The 18274-nt window shown below is 47.5% G+C and overlaps 1 protein-coding gene across 5 annotated transcripts in view; it reads left to right on the plus strand.

The window, feature by feature from the left end:
- The window catches only part of NRP2 (neuropilin 2), a 115974-nt gene that overhangs the window by 20041 nt on the left and 77659 nt on the right, over positions 1-18274 (plus strand). For all 5 annotated transcript variants that reach the window (XM_027052759.2, XM_015074142.3, XM_053215673.1 and 2 more), the window contains exon 3: positions 14183-14364. In XM_027052759.2, coding sequence (XP_026908560.1) covers positions 14183-14364 — 182 coding nt within the window. The remainder of the gene's footprint in view (positions 1-14182; positions 14365-18274) is intronic.

Here is an 18274-nt window from a genome sequence, read left to right on the forward strand (position 1 = left end):
CCAAGCCAGTGTAACCAGGGCCAGCATGTCTGGTGTGCTTCTGTTGGCCAAGCTCATGGCACAGCCGGGACTGAGGCACACCCCCAGGGACAAAGTATAAGAACAGCAGTGCTCGGGGTCCCTGGCATCGATAGAGATGCTCAAGGCTGAAACCATCCCCTGAAGGCCACCCATGTTCTGCATATTTGAGGTTTAGGGACATTTGGCCTCTAGCTAAGTGTCCTGGATAAGCAAGGTGCTCTTGTATTTATTTACGGCCAGAGGAGCCCTCTAAATCTTAGAAGATGTGTCTGTTTCTACTAAAGTAGCGGGTGATATCTTTGAAAGGTAGCGGTTTCCCAGGCTGATAAATTGACGATAGTAAACAGAGGGAACAGACCAGACCTCAATAATCTAGCCCCTCCCCACCCAGCCAGCAATGATTTTCTGCACTCAGTCAGTGAGCATCCTTGATTCCAGTCAACAGCCAAAGACAACCTTACATCTGTATGAGATCTGTGAGCACCCAGTGCTTGGACCCTCCTCCCTCTCCCCTCCCTAGTGTCCAGCTGTGCACTCCCCTCCTCTTCCCCTCCATTTCCTTGATTCCTAGTTCTTTTATGGGTCCCAATGCCGAGCTCCCAGAGCATTGTGTATTGCCTTGATTTGCTGGCTTGCCTTTGGTTCCTATGCAGTCAATATGTTGTATTCTGAGCGTGTAAATCCTCTAAGGGCATGGACCACATACTTCATTTCTAGACACCTGGTCTTGGAATACCAAGCAGGCACGTGCAAATGATTGTTTCCCTGGTATTTTTACATCTGCGATGCCAGGACATAGGTCAGCATGGCATGAACCTGCGTTGAAAGGCAGACAGAGCTGTCTTCCCCATTCGCCCAGCTTGTGATGTGACATAGTAACAACGGGAAGATGAGACACGGGCTTACTGAAGTCGCTAGGCTCTCTGTGACTCGGCCTTTCACCACCCAAATGGCAACAGATGATGCATTCACTCATAGTTATTAAACACCCATGATGTGCCACGAGAGATGATAGCATTGGGAATGCAGCGATGGCAAATCGTATTCTTTGCCTTCGTGGCACTTCGAGTCTGGGAGCAAGTGAAAAAAAATGTGGTTATTCATGATAAAGCTACTACATCTGAAGCATCACCCCTGAGCCTGGCACTTTGCTAAGTGCTTCACATATATCATCTCATTTGATCCTTGCTTCCAAAAAATGCGAAGTCACTGTTACTCTTCCCATTTTACAGAAGAAGGAACTTGGGCTTAAAGCAGTTAAGCATCCCATTCACGGAAAAAGGCAGAGAAGGGATTTGAAGCCAGAATGCCCTACTTTGCAACCTGGGCTGTTCGCTCTTATGCTCTGTTGCCCACACCCGCAGCACTGTGCCTGCTGACTGGGGATACAGCATAGGCGAGTAATGTGAGCCCACAGCCCTGAGACCCAGCCTAGGCTGGGGAGATCAGGGAAGGCTCCCTGGCAGAAGCGATGGCTGCACCAATCCCAAAGAAGTTAGGCAGACAGAGGGGGAGTGTGTGCGCCCTGGCTCTCCAGGTGGAGAGAATCATGCCAAAGATAAGAAGGGGAAAGAATTTGATGCCTTTGGGAACAACAGTAATTGAAGGGCCATCCTTGTGACTTGCTGATCAACAGAACTTCTCAGTGAAGAGGCGCCTAAGCAATGCTATTGAATTTTATTTCCTGGCCAGGCGTGTACCATCTCAGAGAAGGGGCTGGGTCGGGAAGTAGGAAAAACTAAGATCTTAAGGACTCTCTGCTGCTCTCCCCCTCCCTGGCCATCTTTACAATTTTGTACTCTATATCCAGGGATCCACGCCCCCCCCCCCCGAGTTAATGCCTGAATGTGGGGTTTGGCCTGGAAAAGTCCAGAAAACACTGGATTAAACTCCACTTGCCAGTTTACTCCTACACAGTACCCTCTCTGAACACGTGTCTCTTTCCTAAGAATAGAGGGCAGGAGGCCACATTGCCCAACTGGAGGTGTGGTTTCGGCTGGTGTCCACCTGAGTCTCTGGAAATCGAAGCAGAGTATAAATTCTCTGGTTCAGGAGAGTGTCTTGCACTCAGGAGAGAGCCTCAGGTTGATTACTCATGACATTATTATAGATTTACTGCCTGCCCAACCACAGAAATATTCTGATTCCCCCAAGGAACCAACGAGCAGCAATATTCTTCTGTATTGCAACAACCCTGCCTAATGACAGAAACAGATCCCCCTGCAGGTACGTGGTGCAATAACGGGACGGTCCTGCTGACTGGAGCTCAGCTGGCAGCAGACCCCAGCTCACCAACCTTGACCAAGGACTCCACCCAGCAACTTAACTTGCTAGAGAAGTGGGAAGAAAAAAAAATCACAGACTGTTCTCCTCCTCCTACCAAGGTTAAAGAGCAGTTGGGACAAGGGTTATTTTTGGCAGTTTGTTTTTAAATATGCGATGTTGCAATCACAACTCTCCAAATGCAAGCTTCGCTGTGGATGTCCTTCCTAACAATGCGTTTTTATCTCCTGATTGAGAAAATCACTTGAGGTTTTCTCATACACAATCCCACTTGTTCTGCCTCTCAACCCTGGCACCTTCTCTGAAGCCAGAGGTCCCAGAGGGCAGGCATCTTACCCCATGTAACTGCGTGTAATTCTCCCGGCTAATTACACCGGGTGAGAGTCTGTCTTCAGAAATTCAGTGGGAGCTCAGGGTGTGGAGGGGATAGAGAGGAGAAGGAAATAGACCGAGTGAAGAAATCAGATTTTTCTAAAAAGGGATTTGTGTATTTGTCTATAGTTATAAGTCCTATAGAAAATAATGTGTTCTCTTTGTCCTTTTCGGTGACAGGGGGATTGAAGCCTTTGGATTAAGAGAAACTCAATAGATAATTTAATTCCATTCTTGTACTTCTGCCTGGATAAATCATCCCCGAAAAAAAATATATACATATTAGCTGCCCTTGTCTTTCCCTCTAGAAAAGAGCTTCCATAATCGACCTTCATTATAAAACCTAGGGCCTCACAACTCATCTCAGTGATTGCAGAGTAGATGGTTGTATTTAATTTACATAATCAGAATTTTTTTCCTAGAGGGAAAATCCCTGAAAAATGTTAGCTGGGTCAGAATAAAATTTTAAAAAAGAAGACAGAAAAACATGTGAACCGGGCTTAGGTTTGGAAAGCTGGCAAAGGACTTCATGCGATAAAATCCACACGATTGTATATGCTTTTTATCCCCCCTAACTTTGTAGCCAAGCATCCTGGCGGTCTGTGTATATAATGGACCGGGGACTACTGTTGTTCCCATTTAACAGGTGGAAACACCGAGGCCCTGAGCGATCTCACAGACAGTAAGGGTAGAGCTGGGATTGGAAAGCCACCCCCAAAGCTGCCTTTATTTACCTAGAGCTGTCACCTGCTGTTCCCGTCCTTAGGTATTTGGGGCCTCTCTGATTTCCTTAGACATCCTTGACGAGTCTTTTCCTGTCCTCTTCTGTTTTTTATTCCTTTTCTTTGCCTCTTTCTGCCACGCAGTCCCCTCTGGATGCCAGCAGGGCAGTCAAGGAGAGAGAGATCTGTGACTTTAAATACAGGGTGGAGGCCTGCCTTTCGGTCGATGGTCTCCTCTGCCCCCCTGTCATCCACCTCCCGGTCCCCTCCAGCCCCCCTCGCCATCCTCTTCAAATTCTCTGCCATCCCCCCACCGCCTCACTCTGCAGCTGGAATCTGAAGACGTGAGGGCTAGTAATAGGGTGTCAGCGGAAGTAATTGATTCCTCACACAGAGAGAATTCTCCTGCCTTCAGTGTCAATGGAGCTGAACCAGAGTCTTGGAGGTGAGCGAGACATGTAAACAGTCCATGGCTGAGCTGTCAGGGCGAAGCCAGACACACCGGAGAGTGAGCGAGCGGGAGAACAGTGGAACAAATAATTGTTTTATTGGGAAGGAAAGGAGTAAATAATATTTCAGCCCAGGAATTGGCAGTTTGAAGGAGACGGTTTGAGAGCTTGAAGCAGAAGGAATCGTGACGCAGGTTTTAATGGAAGAGTTTTTCTTTGTCTCAAGGTAGGAGGTTTCGTCCCCACGCCCCCCCCCCTTCTCCCATTATCATCATTATTATCATTAAAATAATTACCGTAACAATTACGGTTGATGAGACCTGGAGTTTATAGAGCACCTTTCATCTGAAAGTTCAAAGTGATTTATCTATGTGTCATCCCTTTGAGAGTGGTAGGAGGGTAAGAAAGTTGGGGATTTTTTTGGGTTTTTTTTTCATTTTTGGTCTTCTCCACTGGGAAACTGAGGTCCAGGCAGATTCGGGATTCGGTCTAAGCCTCGGGCCAGGCGGCTGGGTTCCGTGTTGGGGGGGGGACTGACTCCTCTTCTGGGGGTCTCTGCTGCCCTCCTGCCCACCAGGCCCCTTACCTTGTGTGGCCCTCACAGCTCACCCCTGGCACCAGCGTTCCCCCCCCCACCCCCCCACCGACGGCGTGAGGGCCGTGCAGCCAGGCAGCCAGCAGCTCCTGCCCAAAGCAAGCAGCCTGTGACAGCTGTAGGATGTATAAAGGTCCTTCACCGTCTGACTCAGCCTGCTCCCATCCTGCTGGGAGACTTCCTGCAATCTGGTTCCCTTTCTCCTAGAAGGTGGCGTCCTTTCTAGACCTGTTTCCTCCTGGTCTTGTGGAACCTCCGGCCAAGAGAACCCGGTATTCCCGAACGTGCCCTCCTTCCACCCCCGACAGATGCCGGCCAGTTCTTTCAGAATAGAGGGCCGTGTCTGTGACGGGGAGCGGCGCGTGCTTCCACGTGCACCGGGTAGAGGGGGCTGCTTTTGCGCCTGTTGCGGCCACAGTGCCTGCACAACACAGCCGTCGAGGAGAGCACAGTTAGCCAGCGGCGGCGTGCGAGGTGGAAGCCGTTCCAGCCGACTGGCCACCGAGTACTATATTCAGCATCTCCACCCTGGCGTGGCAGCAGCCCTTCCTGCTTGGACATTCGCGCAGGCCCGTCCTTTCCACACCAAGGTGCTTTTTTTGCACAATGGCGACAAGTCTGCCGCTGGAGCCCGGAGAGGCTCTGAACTCGGTAACCTGAAGCTTGCAGTGAGTGAAATCCAAGGACGGGGCCCGTCACACCAGCCACGTACTCCCAAATTGTCCCCTGCTTGCATTTCTGCGTGGTACATTTTTCAGGCAAGCTTTGTATTTTCTAAGTTTTGTTATGGAGGCTGGATGCCAGCAAAGGGGGGATAGAAAAAACGGTCGGGAGCCCAAACCTTTAGAAAAACATTTTTCTGACGCAGTGTTTGATTCCCCGGTGCCCAGTGTGCCTCATTCCCAGCAGGCTCCCATTTTTCGGACAGATGGGAAGGTTATGATTTGCTCTCACAATTAGACCCTCTGGGAGCCAGGGTTAGTGAGCGCCTATTCCAGAGGGAACTGTCTGCCCGGCCAAATGCAAGGATGCCGCCAGCATGCCAAGCCCTGGGATGGTGTGCTCCAGTTTCCCCTTAGTGGATACCAGTCACAGAGGCATGATTCCTATTTATGAGATGAGGCAAACTGAGGCACGCAATCTTGATTGACCCAGGCCAGTGTAGGACAGTGTAGGCAGTCTCTGGCCTTGCTGGGGTTCACCTTCCCATCCAAGCGCCAGCCTACTGGTAAACAGACATAAATTATGGGCTCCTCTTACCTCCTTCCCACTCTAGTATCGTTACCAAATGCTAACAAGGGGCCCTTTAAGCTAACTGCAGGGTGAGGATTTTATAGACGTGTACAGCAAACAGAAAAAAGACCCAACCGTCGTGCCGAAAAGAGCCTGCCCAGCAGCCTTAAACTTCACATTGGCACTGCTTGCCTAGAAAATCAGTCCTTACATAAGCAAACACGTTCCACCCAAGCCAGCCTCCAGAGTGCTCACTGGTCCGGGAGTGGAACAGATCTGTGTCCATACAGCCTCAGGAATGCGTCTTGCTGGGGAGCCAGGTCAGTGGGGGAAGCGGTGTTCAGCCAGGGGGTCAGGGGAAAAGTGCCGGAGGCTTTGTTGCGTGCCCTTAATTCTCCGAAAGTTCATCCTCAGTGAGACTAATCAGACGCCCTGTCTGGAGTGGCCTCCTTCCTCACGTCGCGAGGCGTTCTTGGCAGCCTGCTCCGTCAGGAACAATGAGATCGGCAGGCCCCTCTCCATCATCCCAGGGCTTCTGCGGAAAACAACCAGCAATTATAAATAGATGTTATTTGTAGTTTCCATTTTCTTGCCTTCAAGGTTTTCTGGAATCATTCCTTCGGTTTGTTTTGGGTTATTTTCTTCACATACTTCCTTTGCTGGGTGGTCAGATTTCCTCCTTTCTAAAGAGGCACGATGACCCTGGCTGTGCGGGGACTGCGGATAACCTCCACGTATCAGAGATTTGTGGTGGGAAGAAATGAAGGAAGAAAATGCAACTGCCAATAGTCGCCTGTTAACAAGGCAGCAGCACCGACACAAATACGCAAACAGATGTAGCGTCTTGGCACCGTTCGAGTCCCGTAGTTATCTCACAAATGATAACAATAACAACAGTAATAATAGCGGCAATAATGACGAACATTTCTTTACTGAGTACTTGCTCTGTGCCAGGCACTGTGCTGAGCTGTTGACATGCATTAACTCACCAAACAGAGGGAGGCTGGGTGGTTGTTCAAGACCCACCTGTAGGTGGGGAGCGGGGCGGGGGGGTGGGGGGGAGAGGGGAAAGGCACAGGTTGTTTGATTTTAGCCTGGGCTCAGAAACATGAGATGGAAAGGAAATCGCAAAAACTCAAGTGACTGAAGCACTATTGATGGATTTGTACGGAAGGAGGATTTTTAGAAACCCCCACTGCTAGCACTGAGGTTGGGGGGGGGGCACCGAGACTGTCTCTACCATTATGACTTTTCATTCCATCTCCACGTGTTCAGTTTCCACGACGTTACGTGTATGTAACCTTTCTCTCCCCCACGTCCGCCACCCCGCTTTATAAAAACAGGAGGAGGAGTAAAAATAGCCGGTGTCTCCCGGTGACTTTCTAAGGCACCCGGGACTCTTCTGGGCTTGTATGTACTTTGGCAGTCCTTCCCACAATCCCATAAGGCGGGGACTATTATTTTTTCCATTTTATAGATGAAGAGACTGAGATTCAGAGAGGTGAAATGCCTTGCCTGCAGTCAGGCCACTAATGAGTGCTGGAAACTGGATGGGTGTACCCACAAAGCCCATGTACTACACTTCTCGGAACACACACACTTATTTATAGACAGATATGTTTCTGTATAACAGTGATTTAAGATTATTTTTGTCACAGACCTAAGAAAATGTGCACATACACAAACACAAAATTTCTGCGTTTGACTTGTAGGGTTCCCTCACCTACTGAAACTCATCTGCGGACCCTACTGGAAATCCACGGGCTTAAGAATACATGCTCTAGATGATACTTTAAGAGCTTATAAATACACAGGGTACTGTTTTCTCACTCGATGGACCATATGTTCACATATGGGTATATATGCGCTTATAAAAATACTTCACTTGCAAAAATTAATATGTTATCCCATCTGAACACTTAAAAGCAGAGCTGGGTGGATCTTGAAACCATGAATTCCAAATCTGCTCACTGCTTCTATTGGTAAGATTTGTCTATTAATTTTGGCAAGTCCTGTGGGCTTTGTTTAAACAAAACAGCTAAATAAAAAGAGCAAGATTCTGTTAAGTTTCTAACTGAAACCAGGCGGTTTCTTTATACCCAGTACCTTCTAATGGTATTGTACTGTGGCAATCTGTTATTCTTACTGCGCTCAGATCTTTATCCAATAGTGAGACAAAAGAATGGAGGCGAGGCCAGTTTGCCCAATGGTGAGACCACCCGGGGGTAAAGCCTGCCTCAGACTTGGGCAGGTCACTTGGCCTCTCTGAGCCTCAGTTTCTGCATCTGTAAATGGGTGGTAGCTATAACAGGGTGTGGTGTGTATTCACTGAGGATTAAACCAAGGACTATCTAAACAGGGGTCCAGCCCATAATAAATGCTCAATAAATGATCGGAACTTCTTCCCGTTGATATTCGCATTGATGTTCCAGCTTCGTATGAAATGGGTAGCCCCAATGAAAGGGAGAAATTCCAGGAAATGACAATTGCTACTTAAAAAAATGTGCCCTGACAGTGAGCTACTTTTTCCATTGAGGCTGGATTTCACTATTGAGCTGGAGACCAGGTGACCTGCCTTTGGCCTTGAATGGACCAGAGACTTCAGCATCCTGCAGACCTGCGCATGGTCTCTTTGTGTCTTAGGCAGCTTCTTCACCGAGAAGTTGTACATGACAGCATTGTTTTTTCCTCCTATTTTCCCTGCAGGTTTTAATGTAAGGATTAATAAGACAGTGTTTGTAGATGTCTTTGAGCTTCCCAGAAGAAAGGCACTCCAGGAGGTGGTAAATTCTCTGGCCTCCATAATCTACTCATGAAATATGGAACTTTGAAAGTGTGAGAAAAATCTCAAATCACTTTGACAGCATTTTAATTATAGTTGATTTGTTTGCCGCTAATAGTGAAAATGCTGTCAGCATGATTTGAGATGTTTCTTCCACTCAAAATGTTATATTTCGTGTTTTCGAGTCATGAGGCAACATTTCGGTTTCCAGATAAAACCAGAATAGCTCAGGGAATGTGTTAGAACACAAAGGCAAAGTCCACAAAATGGACCCAGTGTAGCCAACCCCTCAGGAAATGTCATCACAGAGTGAATTCTTCAGAATTCACCAACCTTAGGTCCCTCATCCGTTTACTCACTCCACAAAAAACTGTGAGCCCTCCAGGCACTGTGCAAGCACGAGAGGTTCAGCAGCACAAAGGTGAGATCCTTGCCCTCATGGTGCCTTCAATCTAGTGAGGACACAGATTCTAAACAAATAAACAAGTATATTGACAAGACCTGTACCGATGAATAGCTATAAAGGCAATAAGACGGTGGTGAGCTGGAGAATAAGGGTATGCTGTCTGAAATAGGGTGGTCAGGGCAGGCTTCTCTGAGGAGGTGACATTTGCCCTTAGAAGGATGAGACGGCACCAGCCGTAGAAAAAGGTAGCAGAGTATCACAGGCAGAGAGAAGAGCAAGTGCAAAGGCCCAGAGGCTGGAAGGAGCTTGCCATGTGCAGAGTGTGAGGTCTTAATCATTTGTGATCCAAGTGGCATAAAAGGAGGCACTGACTGATTGGCAAAGGTTGTGGCTTCAGGATTTGGGTGTGCACAGGGGCTCTGATGTGTAGTGGATCTTCTAGCACGGGCTCGGTTGGCTAACCCAGCGTTTTGGTGGCCTGCTGGGAAGCGTCACGTGTGGATAGAGTTATGGAAAGCAGAAAGCCCCTTTTCATGTTGGCCTTAGTGATGAGAGGAAGGATGAGACTGTTGCTTTTTCGTACCTCTCCCGTGGTCTCTGAAAATTAATTCCGCCGTCAAGATTCCCACGCCCCACATGCGGGTTTGGGGAGAGAAATTAAGACTTTGAAGTTGAGGAAGAACGGACAGAAAACGTTCTCTCAACAAATGCTCAACAGGCAGATGGCGGAATCTGTGAGGAGAAAAGGAAAAAGGCACTCGGGAACCATTGTGGAGAGAAAGAGAAAGGTAGCAGTGGAAGTGGCTACTTGGGCTTAGCAAAGTAAATAAATGAATAAAATAACAAAAGGTAGCGTGAAAGCTTTGGAAGGAATTTTTTCATTTGAGGGAGATTACGAATAATGAAATGCAAACACAGTAGTTAATATGTCCGTTAGCTGGTTTATGTTTTCTTCCGGAAAATGAATAATGTGTTCGAAGAGGAACGGCTTTGCGGGTTATCCCACCTGACTGTTGCTGGGGTGAGCCCCGAGTTTAGAGCCCAGATTCCTTTACCAAACAAACGCTGGCTATCAGATGCTAGATGCGGAACCATATTTATGCCGAGGCCACCAACTTCCTAATCCTCTGTGAGCTCTTCCAAATGAACCTGACAACACTGAAATTTCTAAGGAGATTTACTGCAGCTGTAGCAAATCCCTAATAATAAAAAATTTCCCCAAATGAGTCAGGCACACAGGACGTAAGTGAGACGTTCCGTGTGAAGTCAGCATGTCATCTGGTGTGTGCCCTTTATGCAGGAAGCCGAGCCACAAGACCTGGTGGTTAACTGGGGCCCGTCCATGGGGCAGATCCTGGGCACTGGAAGTGGGGGCGGGGAGGAGGGGGGGGGACGGCGATTAGCCACCCAACTGTAACTCTGGGTCCCTTTCCCCTCAAGCAAACCTAAGAGGAAAATCTGGTTTTTCTAAGGAGTTTAAGTAAGAGCTGATTACTTGCTTCACAAAAGGATTCACCAGAGGGGTCCTTTAAATGACAAGCTCTAGAAAGAAAATTTATAATGTGATTGATTTATGTGAACCCTTTTCAAAAAATGCATCCCTTCATTCACTCTCTCTGCGTGTGTAAATACGTCGGGATGTATTCGTAGCTGCCAGCATTTACAGGAGAGGACTTGGGGTGGTATATTCACTGAGTAAATTGAGGCCAGCTTACAGCTATGGCGTTTGTTAGGTAACCCCACTTCATCGCTGATTGTGTTAATCCCCTAAATTACTCCATGGGTGATTAGGCAACCAGATAAAACCCTCCCTTTCTAATGAACCAGCCAGTGGGACGTCAGGGCCTCTCTTTGTCCTTTCCAGAAACACTGGCAACAGAAACACTGGAGGTATCTGGTGGTCTTTTAAAAAAAAAGTGTTTAAGTACTTACCGAGTGTGGGCCATGCCCCTGGCACTATTGTAGGTGACCCAGTGCCGTGTCTCATTTGGTCCCCACCACGGTTCCGCAAGACAGGTGATGATGGAAGTGGTGATGATGATGAGGGTATTTACATTTTCATCCGCTGTGTTCTGAGAGCTGGGTTATTTTTCTCAGCTCTCCTACTTTGAAAAAAAAAAATTCTTTTTTGTTTTATTTTTCCTTTTCTTTTATTCTATTCTGTCTTTATTATTCCTGAAGTACAGTTGACATACGATGTTATGTCAGTTTCAGGTGCACGTCGGAGCGATTCCACAATTGGATACATTCTGCCATGCTCACCGCCGTGGTGTGGTTACCATCTGTCACCATGAAAAAAAAAATCCTAATGGAAGCAGCATTATTTTATATATTTGTGGCTTTTTAAAAAATTCAAGCCCCCTGTAAGCAATTCAGATAATAGAAGAGAACAAAGAAGGAAGGAGAAATTACCAATTATGTCACCACCCATATATATCTCATTACTGTTAATATTTTAGTAGGTAGTCTTTCAGACATTTTTCTTTATGTATATGTAAGAATGTGTATATGTGTGTGTATATGTATATGTTTTTAACACATGCTTTTTTTTAAATCTATTTTTTAACCTAACAATACAGCATGGCCATTTTCCCATAAGAACAAAATATCTAGACCCACAGCGTCACCTACTATGGCAGTGGAGTATTCCATTTTATAAACACAAAACTGATTTACCACCCCCTCCATTGGACATTTAGATATGATGCTGTTTATAAACGAACCATCTTTTCACTTTTTTTTTTTTAACGTTGTTTAATGTTTGTTTATTTTTGAGGGGGAGAGAGAGAGTGTGAGCGGGGGAGGGACAGAGAGAGAGAGGGAGACAAGAATCTGAAGCAGGCTCCAGCCCCGAGGTGGGGCTTGAACTTGTGAACCGCGAGATTCTGAGCTGAAGTCGGATGCTTAACTGACTGAGCCACCCAGGTGCCCTTCACTTTTGTTTTTCTTATATCTATACATGCACAAGGAGGCATGTACATCTTTGCACAATTGTCTGATTATTTTCTTAGGAAAAAATTCCCAGCAGCAGAATTGCTGGATTAAAGACTTTGTCACATTTCTGCCCAAATGCACTCCAAAATGTTTTAACAGATGTTCATTCCGCTTATACTGCACCTCTACTCACTTGCTGTATCTCTTCACCCCAGAAATGCGTGTGGGAATACAATAAATCACAATGAACACTCATTGAGCAGTCACTAACTACCAGGCTGGGTACCGACACCAGATATGGATTAGATTGGTCATTTGAATCTCACAACAACCCTAGGAGGAAGGTCCTAATATCCCATTTTACTGTCATTTTCCCCATTGCTAAGGATCAGAAAGGTTAAGTAACTTGCCTGAAGTCACCCAGCTATTAAGGCTGAATTGAGATCCAAACCCAGTTCTACTTCTGGGATTAGCTTGGGGGTGGAGGCCAGGGGGACGGGACTCTTCCCTGCAGATTCATACATGCACTGCTCTAGGGGAACTGGGTAGTGTCTGCTCTACTGAACACAGCCGGCTTCTCCACCGTTGTGTACCCTGGTCAGGCATCACCATTACTCAGCTGAGAGTGACTGTCCAGCAGCGCTTACCTCAGTGTGGAAATACTAAGCAGGGATTTTCCAGAGGGTTTGGGGAATTTCCTTTGAGAACAAACTAAGTGTCTTTTCACTTTGGTTTTGGAAGTGGGGAGGCACATTTTCAAAGGCAGCATCATCTCCCAAACTGAACTCGCAGATTCCCCCACCCCCACTGCCTTTCTCAATCTGTAGCTGTCTCTTCAGAGCTCCTGGGGGGAAACCCTGCCATCTTGTCTTTTCCAGCCCAACCAGCTTCTGTAATTCTTTTGACTGTAGGATTCCAGCCCTCTGGGGTCTCAGATTGCACTAATCCTGGTGCACTCCTTATACTTCCTTCACAGGCCTATTTATCCATAAGTGGCTGTGCAATCTGAAATATGGTTCCTGGGGGCTGCAGGGAGGCCTTGGGCCACTCCAGCTCAAACGAGCCACTTCTACAGGCAGCCAGCTCCCACAGACCCGTGTGTGTGCAGGAGTCTGCAGGCACATCCCAGAGAGAGTAGCTTTTCCAGGCCCTCTCTCTACCCCCCCAGAAAGAAATGTCTTACGTGTTGTTTTAACAGATTGATGGAAAATAAATAAACAGGGAGAGACAAGGAAATGGGTGGTTGTTGGTAAATAATCGTGCAGTGGCCAGCAATTTGCAGGGAGCTGGTGGGGAAGGAATGTCCCACCTCTGCCGCTGAGACAGGGATGTTTACTGGGAACCCAGAGGAGGAGCACAGAGCCGGCACAGTGAAGACTGCCGGAGCACCCACCAAGGCTGGATCTGTGTGCCTGTACAGATAAAATGTCACCCGTGGTGTGTGTGCCATTCCACGAACCGAGCCAAGGATGTCTTTGAGGTGTCTTCCCCAACCTGGGGCCAGTTTGATTCTATTTGAAACGAGCTCAAGCTTCAGTACAGGGAGGGCAGCCTGCTCAGCAGCTTGCTGAGGCTAATAGTTATTTGCTCATAGACTCTGGGTCCCTGAGGATTCACCCCCTGCTTTTGGAGAAAGGTTTTTATTGCCTTATCTAATATGATGCTGATTCCTTTTAAAAACGTGTTGTTGATGAGACATTGCTGATGTGAACTTTGCAGAGTCATCTCAAGGAGGGAGGGGGCCCATGGTTGGGAGCCTTTGTCACTGACAATTAAAGATAAGGAAAGAGGGGATGACCCAGGAGAAAATGGAAACATGGGAGAGAGGGCAGGAAAGTAAACAAATATCCCAGGACTGTCCCCAGTGTGCCTGGCTCGGTGCCTAGCATCTTACTTATACTTTTCATTCCATCTCCAGCCCAGCCTTCTGAACTGGATATTTTTATCCTCATCTTACCGATGAAGAAATTGATTTCAGAGGGGTTAAGTGACTCTCAGTGATGCAGAGCTAAGACGAAAAGACTAAGATTCAGAGAGATCGTGATGGAAATAAAAGTGGTGCTACGGAAGGAAGGAAAAATGTTTGTTTTGAGATAATTTGATAGAATGATGCTACTGCTCTTATGTGGGCAAAAGATAAGGCCTTAAAACCTAGCCATCCACTGAGGCGCCCATTCTGTTCATGGCTTCAATAAGGCAATGCAACTTCCTATATCTAGGTTCACCGGTCTATACAAGCAAACCTAAACGCCCTTTGTTTATCATTCTGAAACACCTGAACATCTGGAAATGGAGGGCACAGGAGCTGGAGTGAGACAATGGTCCCTTTCATCTCCTGAGCGTGATCTTTGCTCATATGTGCCCCTGTGTACCATCCTCACTCAGGTATGACTTCATTGAGATTCGGGATGGGGACAGTGAATCTGCAGACCTCTTGGGAAAGCACTGTGGGAACATCGCCCCACCCACCATCATTTCCTCGGGCTCCGTGCTCTACATCAAGTTCACCTCTGACTACGCCAGGCAGGGGGCAGGCTTCTCCCTGCGTTACGAGATCTTCAAGACAGGTCAGTGTGGTCACGGGTGGAGAGCGGGGAGCTGGGCACCTCCGGGAGGACGGGTAGCTGCCCTCTGTGTCTGGCTGTGGGGCACTGTGTAAGGGAACTGTGTGAGAATCATATGCACATGGATGGAGCCCAGTGAGACGGATGGGAGGGGTTACAAAAGTTGTTGGAGTTGGAAGAGAGGTTCAGGGTGACCCTGGTGACAGCCCAAGATGAAAACCCAGTTTAACTTACGATCCAACTCGAGAGAGCGCTGGGTGCTGCCCGGCAGGCAGGCAAGCATTTGTTTGTGGCACCAAAAGTGTAGGAGGGTCAATTAACTCGAGAACCACTTTCGAAAAGAATTTGATTTCTGTGTGTGTTTTTTTTAAATCACAATTAGATTTCTGTGTGTTTTTTCTCGTGGGGGGAAAGCAAAACTCAGTTGAACGTCCTCCTGATTACTTCATGGTTTAATGTTGCCTTTATCTGGGATTTCATGGGCAGAAGGACATAATCTTTTCAGTATTTAGAGTCTCTAAAGATCTTAGTATGATCCTCCCAGTGGGGTCATCCAGTAGTGTTTAAAATCAAATGTGGCTCGTAGGAATCCCCCTTGCTGATCTGCTTTACCCCTTCTACCTGTTGAACCCCTGCTTCCTAAATGCAGATACAGCTGCCCCCGGAAAAGCAATCAAAAAGATAGGAGAAAAAGAGACAGAGAACACTTTACTTCTTTTAAGTTGACTGCCCGCTTTCCATGAGGTCCCCCTCAGATTACTTGAGGCCCTGAAAACATGGGCCCATCCTTATTTCCATAACTGGATTGAGCCAACTTTTATTCGTAACTCGCTAGCTAGTTCAGTAGCTACGCTGAAGCACTCTAAGCGGCATGCCCTTCCCTCCAGGGTGAGAGCTCATTATCTTGAGGCTGAGCGAAGCACCCTCCAGTTCTCCCCTCACCCCCAGCCTGCTTCCCTGCCTCACGGGCTCCTACTGCATCTACCAGCACGGCCCCTCCTGAGCCTCCGTTTTACAACTTGTAGACAGAGTCTGGTACAAGGGGAGGCTGTCCGCCTTGTCGTCGAGAGGCCCAAGTCCGGCGCCTCTTGAGTTCAGTGTAAGGGGACCTATTCATATATATTTTCTTTTCACTAAACAGTTCTTGAAAGGAAGTGGTAGCTGCTGAAAGCACTTTTTATATCCACTCTGTCTAAATATTTGTCAGATTTGTCTGCCTGAGAGTAAGAACGAAGAATCCAATGAAGGGGCGGGCCGAGGGAACTCTGTCAAGCCATCTCCAAGCCCCAGGGGGAGCACAGAGTGTCCCAGGGCACGAGTCTCACGAAGGCCCGTCTGTCACAGGCTGCCATGCTTCCCACCCACATGAGGTCCTAAGGACTGACAGTCTGCGGTGTCCAGTGTCTCGGGGGCTGGTGTGAGGCTCCTGAATACCTCAGTCCACATTCCCTAGAGTCCTACACAAGATTCAGATCAGTCCGTGCCACCAGCTCAGATGGAACATTCATCATACCCTCTTCTGCTGGGGAGCAGTTGGGGAGAGAGAGCACAGAAAGGAATAAAACACTAGAAGAGGGCAAAACACGCGTGAAGTCCCTCGGCACGTAACCCATGCACAGTAGACGTCGTTGGATGAACATAAGTAAATAGATATGTCGACTGAAAGGAAAACTATAATATGAGGCAGAAGGCGTATAAGCACTAAGTAAAGGTACGATTAACATGCTGTGGCTGTGAAAATGAGGGCTCTATTGAGTGACGTGGCAAGCAGGGGATCCAGGAAGTCAATTAGATAGCAAGGTCACCAGTGCTAAAGCTGTCACTCAGCTCTCCCGTGCTGACAGTGAACGGAAAACAGCTCCAAGCAAGGTCGTCCAGAGAGCTGGCTGAGGGAAGTCAGAACACGGGTGAGCAGGACCATTAAAGTTCATGTCTCTTTCATGCTTCCTGACTTAGTGTTTCACAAGGGATGATGCCGTATTCTCCAGAAAGCCACCGAAAGGATGAATATTAACCCTATCCATCATGCAGTTTTGATGTTAAAAGTTACAATGCACAGAGGGTATCATAAGTGAGCAGTACTGTTTTGAGGACAGATAGTCTGCGGATGCTTCGACACCATAGCACCAGCCATGGAAGGTGGCTTAGGCATGGACCAACAGGGCACCCTACTTCAAGGACGAGGACTCCCTAAAGACAGAGGACAGAGGTTCCTGTGATGCGAGAGAGCCCTGCCAACCACAGCCATATTTCCAGGGAACGCAAGAGAGAAAATGAGAGCCCAGTGGTCTTCTTGGGGGCCGCTCTCACCTGCCATCAGGCCTGCCTGAGAGAACAGCCCTCAGCATGAAGGGCAACACTGTGTAAAACACATACATGCGCGGGCTACAAAATTCAAAGCTGAGAAGCCTAGGAAGATGAACATTCTTCCAGATGCCATGCCCTCCCTGCACCCACATTTCCACTGTGGGAGTCCTGGAAGAAAATACACAAAATTTACGTCATCCGCAAAACATGAAAGAAATGCGTGAACATGCCGAAGAAATCCAAACAAACAGCTATGTTTGCTAGTCAGATTCATAGAGAAAGACGGGGCTGGGGGGGGGCGGGGAGCGGCGGGGACTGTAAACACAGATACCCAAAATAATGGTACCGCGGACTGTGGAAGCTCAGCTGCCGAATTCTACTGACAGACACAAATCCGCAATTCAGGTGCAAAAGGGGGACATGTGGCTGGAGTGCAAGGTCCACGTCTCCCCTGAATGAAGTGGTTTCTAAACACGTCTATATATTACCAGACTGCTCACATACAAAAGTGCAAACCGAAACAGCTCGCAGACTTAAAGGATCTCGAATTGCCAAATCATGAGCAGAACAGAGAAAGGAATTTTAAAATAACTTAAGAAGTAACATTGGAAACTGAATCACTGGAAAACGTGGGTTTTTTTTTTGTTGTTGTTCATTCGTTTTCTGAGACTCCCTTGACCAAAGTTCAAGATCAAGTTTTCCTTCCTGGTGCCCAAAGACATCGCAGAATCTGAAATCTCTGGGGTCATCCACAGACAGAGAAAACTTGGAGTGCCCCCCTGCTCCTGCTCCCTGAACTGAATTCACCTTTTGAGTTTTGAGGGCAGGCCCAGCTCAGTTTGGATAAATCCACCACCATGTTTTAAATAGCTTTATGCGTGTGGATTCTTCCTTTGCTTGCAGAGTTATTGTAAAATTTATAGTGGAAAAAGATGGAGTGGGCACTTCTCACACCAGAGTCCTTTGGTATGAAACCATTCACTGCAGCCAAAATCCCCCAGCTTGTGTGGACAATCTTAGCATTGAGTGAACCTGCGTATTTGTTGACTGAGCTATTTTTTTTTTAACCTCTGATGCTTTTAACACATTGCAGAGAAGGATCTTGGATTAGGTAGATGTCTGCAAGACGCCCCTTTCGTCCCAAGATCGTCACCCTCTTGTGAGATCTCTCCCCCACATTTAACATCCAGCTGCCTGCTTTCTGGCACTTTGACCACAGTCCAAACTATGAGGTGGCACGGTTACAGACCGAATGCACCGTTGTAATGGGCAAGTTGGACTGTTCTGCGTAAAAAGGATAAAACTGTCTTTCTTCCTCATTTAAAATAAGCCAGAGAATATACCCATGGATAGCCATGTGTCAGAGATAGATACGTATTCTTTTTGGTGTTTTTGTTTGTTTGGTTGGTTGGTTGGTTGTTTTGCCATAAGAATATTATATTGGGGGCACCTGGGTGGCTCAGTCGGTTAAGTGTCCGACTTTGGCTCAGGTCATGATCTCACAGTTCAAGAGTTCGAGCTCCACATCAGGCTCTGTGCTAACAGCTCAGAGCCTGGAGCCTGCTTCAGATTCTGTGTCTCCCTCTCTCTCTGCCCCTTCCCCACT

Source organism: Acinonyx jubatus, chromosome C1, assembly GCF_027475565.1.
Source record: "Acinonyx jubatus isolate Ajub_Pintada_27869175 chromosome C1, VMU_Ajub_asm_v1.0, whole genome shotgun sequence".
Lineage (NCBI taxonomy): Eukaryota > Metazoa > Chordata > Mammalia > Carnivora > Felidae > Acinonyx > Acinonyx jubatus.